Raw genomic sequence first — 5,258 nt, forward strand, 5'->3', positions numbered from 1 at the left:
TCGTCGGGTCTACTACAGTGACCCGGTCACCCCACTTTATGTCAACTAGAGCAAACTCCGGTGCGCGCCGCTCCGCTGCGCCGTCGTCGGTAGAATAGTGATTAATCATTAATTCTACAATGGTACGTACCCTAAATCATCATCAGCCAACAATCGAGCGATGGTGGAGGTCATAGAGCCATTTCATTGGACTGTTGACTTTTGCTAAATTACATCCAAATTACAGACAAGAGATTGCGCTCAACATGGCTCTGTAAAGATTACACGTTTACACTGTAAACGTTATGCTTTCCTCCAATTGTTGGTTTGGTGTGACGTCAACACAGTTGTGATGGAATTTTACTGCAAAATTACATTTTGCAGTACTGTAGTGTGAGATGTTATACTGTAGTGGGAGATTTTATATGAATTTTAGGGAAGCGCGCGCAGACGGTCTGGGAAATCCGGGCCGGATGCGTGGATGCTTCTAGAAGGGAGATGGGGAGGAAATCAAAGCGTGGAAGGTGGCCGAGTGTCGACAGATCGGACACACCGGACTCTACGGCGAGACTCAACACCCCACTTTCCCAGAAAACACCACCAACCCCCTTCGACCGAACAACAACAGTACGTAAATCAACGTTTCATGATTCTTTTCATGCTTTACGATTAGTGCGTCTTTCCTCGCTGGAATCACACGAACATTCATTCACGAAAGAACAAGCCAAAGCACATCAGCTCACCCTACCCACACGCACGCACACGACCGTTGCCACTGTTTCGGCTTTCGTCGACAACGACAAGAGTGCCGTGCGCTGAACGCGGCCTTCAACCTTCGCGTCCCTGTTTTTCTAACAGCCGCTGCCGTTCTCACGCATAACACACTCGTAACACACTCCGCACCTCACCAACTTGTCTTTAGCTATTCACAAAAAATGCAGGAAAGCTTGCGGCAAGAGACGGGACCAAGTAGAAAACGGCGAAAGATACGGTCTCCCGATGTGTTCATAAGCCATGCTGGCCCGGACAAGCTACACATCGCACGTCCTCTTTCCAAGAAATTGCATGCTCAAGGTTTAAATTGCTTCCTCGACAAAACCTCGATGGAGCCCGGAGACTGCGGAGGGGATGAAATGACGAAGGCTATGGAGTCTGCGAAGGTCGGTGTTTTCATACTTTCTCCCGAGTTTGCGGCTCGAAAGTGGACGATGAGGGAACTGCGTTGCTTCCTACGCCGACGTAGAGAGGCGATAGGGAGTGAGATGCGGCCACCGACACTGATTCCGGTGTTTTACAGATTAAGTATTCGGGAATGCAGAGAGTTGGAGCCCGAGTTGGAGCCCGATCGGTACCGGGATGATGAAGGAAATAATATTTTTGAAGTTGAGAAGTTTTTTAGCGTGGAACGACAGCGCGAAGCGAGCACGGATACGGTGAAGAGAGAGCTACAAGAGCTGGCAGGTATCACTGGGATTGAAAATCACGACAGGGCAACAAACCTGCCGGGAGATGAATTCGGCCCTCTTGCAAGGGCACATCTTGTGGAGCGAGTGTTTCTGTGGGTGAAAAAGAAAAGTGAGGAGCAAGAAGACGACCGCCTTCACGATCGTATTCTACGACCCAGCACGAGCATCGATACTCGCGCGGCAGTCGAGCAAGAAGCGGACCACCTTCACGATGGTGTTCAACAAGTAAGCGCGGCCGTCGAGTCGATCAGGGGAGGAAGGGGTGATGTGTTCAAGGCGGTAATAAGAACCGAATGTAATCCTGCGTCGATATATGTGAAGCTTGATTCTAAGGGGAACGATGGATCACCGAACACGTGTGAGTCGCGTCTAAAAGCGGCTGTGCTACGGAGAGATAGGAACGAGCAAGTAGGTGCGACAGCAGTAGGACAGGGCGGAGTCGGGAAGACATGTGCCCTACGAGCGATCGCACACGACGGTGAGATTAAGACGGAGTTTTCGGGAGGAGTGTACTTCATGTCGTTGGGGAAAGATGGAAACGTGGGACGGGTGATTGAAGAACTGTGTCTGATTGTGGAAGCGTCCGGTGGCAAGCAGACGGCCGCGGAAATGCGAGAGCAGAGCGAGTTTGAAAGGGTGTTAGTGAAAGTACAAGCGTGGTTTTGCAGTCATGTGTGTCTGTTCATCATTGATGATGTGTGGGTGGTGAATGATATAGAGGCGAATATCCTTCAAAAGTTGTCTGTTCTCGCTGACACTGCGGGGGGCAGCGGGGAAAGGAGGAGCAAACTACTGTACTCCACGAGGGATAGGGAGCTGCGTCAGCTTGGGGAGCGGATTGCTTTCGAGCCGAGAGAGACAGAAGGGAAAGAAGCAGTTGACATGCTAGTGCACGCGAGCGAGGCGAATCGAGGGGAAGTGGATGATGCGAGATGCAAGGAGGCCGTGAGTGAAATACTGGAAATGTGTGGCGGATTGCCGCTTGCCCTGAATGTGGCAGGAACGAGTGTGAGGTACATGAGGGAAAGATGGGAGGGAGAAGTATCAGAAGCATGGGGGGAGTACCTTTCGAGGATGAAGAGGCGTAACACGATTCGTGGGGAGAGTCCGAAGGACGGATATTCGTCGTTGGATGGGACATTGCATACGTCACTAGATATCCTGGAGTCAGATGTGGGAAGGAGTGGGGAGACATTTGGTGATATTTCGTTTCGAAAGATACACCGGAGTCTGTGCGTTATGAAGAAGCAAGACCGGATACCTTTGAGTTTGGTTGGAGATTTGTGGGAGCTGGACGAGGTGGAGACGGAATGGTATGCAAAGGAGATGGAAAGGGTTGGATTAGTGGAACTGCAGTATAAGAAGGGCTGTGGTGGGTTGCGGGTGCATGATCTGACGCACGATTTTGCGGTGCAGGAGGCGCAGAAGGAAGAAAGTGTAATGGTCTGGTATAAGAAGTTGGCAGATGTATGCAAGCAGGGAAGAGGACTGCTTGCTATAACTGAGAGCGAGGGCAGAGAGAGCAAGGATGCAAGAGAGAAGTATGTTTTCGAGAACATATATCGCGTTCTGAGACAGGGCGGGTGTGCAGAGGAGCTGAAGAATCTATTTTTGAAAGCGCGATGGGTGAAGACAGTGATACAGAGAGGAAGTGTGTGGCAATACGAGGAAGCTGTAAAGGATCTAAGTAGCGTTTTGAGGAACACGGGAGGAAGCGAGAGTCTTTTAAGGGATACGGGAGAAGAAGATTCGGTGTCTGCGATGGAATTGATGATGAGAGCTGCGCGACTGAGTGTACTGTTTTGTGGTGAAAGTAGTGCCGGGATTTACTTTCAACTGTACGGAAGAATCAAGCACAAGGCATCAGAATTAGGTAGCGTGCAAAGGATACTCGAGGAAATCAAGAGATACGCACCACGGCCGTGGGTGCGGCCTGTGAGTGAGTGTGTTGCGCGAGCCGATGGAAGGTTGGTGGAGCAGATCGTTCTGCCATATGCGAGAGGTGTAATTCAAGTGGGCATGGATTCCAGTGGTGAAGTGTATGGATGTCAAGTGCAGGGGTCCGGGGCAGAAGTAACAGTTTTCAGGCAATCTGCTGAGAAGGAGACGAAGATGGTTCGATTACAAGGCGAGTTCGAAACGGAGAGCCAGAGCGCAGGGGACGTTGAAGCAAGAAGTGTAACCTCCGAAGTGACTAGAAAAAAACGGAGCATGACGAGAGCTACGTGCGCAACTTTCTGTGAGAGGAAGGGGTATGTTGTTGTGGGATATGAAGACGGGACGTTAAGGCTGTGGAGTACGTCGGAGAAGAAAGTATTGAGAAGTTTCCACGGTCATAGGTCGGAGGTGCGTTGCGTTGCGATGAGTGGGGACGGAAAACGTGTGGTATCTGGATCGTTCGACAAGAGCGTGCGGGTGTGGGACGTGGAGACAGGAGCACAAGTCGGGGAGGCGTTAGTTGGACACACGGATTGGGTGTATAGCGTTGCGATGAGTGGGGACGGAAGACGTGTGGTATCTGGATCGGCAGACAAGAGCGTGCGGGTGTGGGATGTGGAGACGGGAGCACAAGTCGGGAAGGCGTTAGTTGGACACACGGATAGTTTGCTTTGCGTTGCGATGAGTGAGGACGGAAGACGTGTGGTATCTGGATCGTGGGGCAAGAGCGTGCGGGTGTGGGGCGTGGAGACGGGAGCACAAGTCGGGGAGGCGTTAGTTGGACACACGGATTGGGTGTGTAGCGTGGCGATGAGTGGGGACGGAAGACGTGTGGCATCTGGATCGTTTGACAAGAGCGTGCGAGTGTGGGACGTGGAGACGGGAGCACAAGTCGGGGAGACGTTAGTTGGACACACGAGCAAGGTGTGGAGCGTTGCGATGAGTGGGGACGGAAGACGTGTGGTATCTGGATCGATGGTCGACAGCGTGCGGGTGTGGGACGTGGAGAGGGGAGCACAAGTTGGGGAGGCGTTAGTTGGACACACGAGCAAGGTGAAGAGCGTTGCGATGAGTGGGGACGGAAAACGTGTGGTATCTGGATCGGAGGACAAGAGCGTGCGGGTGTGGGACGTGGAGATGGGAGAACAAGTTGGGGAGGCGTTAGTTGGACACACGGATTGGGTGTATAGCGTTGCGATGAGTGGGGACGGAAGACGTGTGGTATCTGGATCGGCAGACATGAGCGTGCGGGTGTGGGATGTGGAGACGGGAGCACAAGTCGGGGAGGCGTTAGTTGGACACACGAGTTCGGTGTTTTGCGTTGCGATGAGTGGGGACGGAAGACGTGTGGTATCTGGATCGTTTGACAAGAGCGTGCGGGTGTGGGACGTGGAGACGGGAGCACAAGTCGGGGAGGCGTTAGTTGGACACACGGGTCCGGTGGATAGCGTTGCGATGAGTGAGGACGGAAGACGTGTGGTATCTGGATCGGATGACAAGAGCGTGCGGGTGTGGGACGTTGAGAGAGGGATCACACTTTACATCGGGAGGGGAGAGGATTTGGGAGAAATCAAGAGTCGGTTCCTGACGACGCCAGACTTGGGTACTGCTTCTCACGCCGGACGAAGATCACAAATATTTTCAAAGGAGGGAGGAATTATTCAAAGGCGAGAGGATGGGTCTGAGGCTGTTTTGGCCCAGTTGGACGGTCCAGAAGACTTGCAAATAGACCACGATCATGGGGTCGTAATCGGGCGGTTGGGTCATCTGGTTGCTATCATGAAGCTAGTGGTGTAAATTGCGGAAAGCGATGGACGCTTGGCGCCCGACACATTAGTACTGCGTCGCAACTGTGCGCGGTGGTAGGGGGGGGGG

At 52.6% G+C, this 5,258-nt stretch overlaps 1 protein-coding gene; it reads left to right on the plus strand.

The window, feature by feature from the left end:
- The first annotated feature begins 914 nt into the window (after positions 1 to 914).
- Positions 915 to 5,212, plus strand: CHC_T00009419001 (WD40-repeat containing protein). XM_005710049.1 is given in 2 exon segments: positions 915 to 5,180; positions 5,181 to 5,212. The coding sequence occupies 1 exon segment, from the start codon at positions 915 to 917 to the stop codon at positions 5,178 to 5,180; it is 4,266 nt and encodes a 1,421-aa protein (XP_005710106.1). The 3' UTR covers positions 5,181 to 5,212.
- The last annotated feature ends 46 nt before the right edge of the window (positions 5,213 to 5,258 follow it).

Source organism: Chondrus crispus, genomic scaffold (assembly GCF_000350225.1).
Source record: "Chondrus crispus Stackhouse genomic scaffold, scaffold_51, whole genome shotgun sequence".
Lineage (NCBI taxonomy): Eukaryota > Rhodophyta > Florideophyceae > Gigartinales > Gigartinaceae > Chondrus > Chondrus crispus.

Bases quoted from the DNA above. Each gene is read 5' to 3' on its own strand.
- CHC_T00009419001 (XM_005710049.1), top strand. From the start codon at position 915: ATGCAGGAAAGCTTGCGGCAAGAGACGGGACCAAGTAGAAAACGGCGA.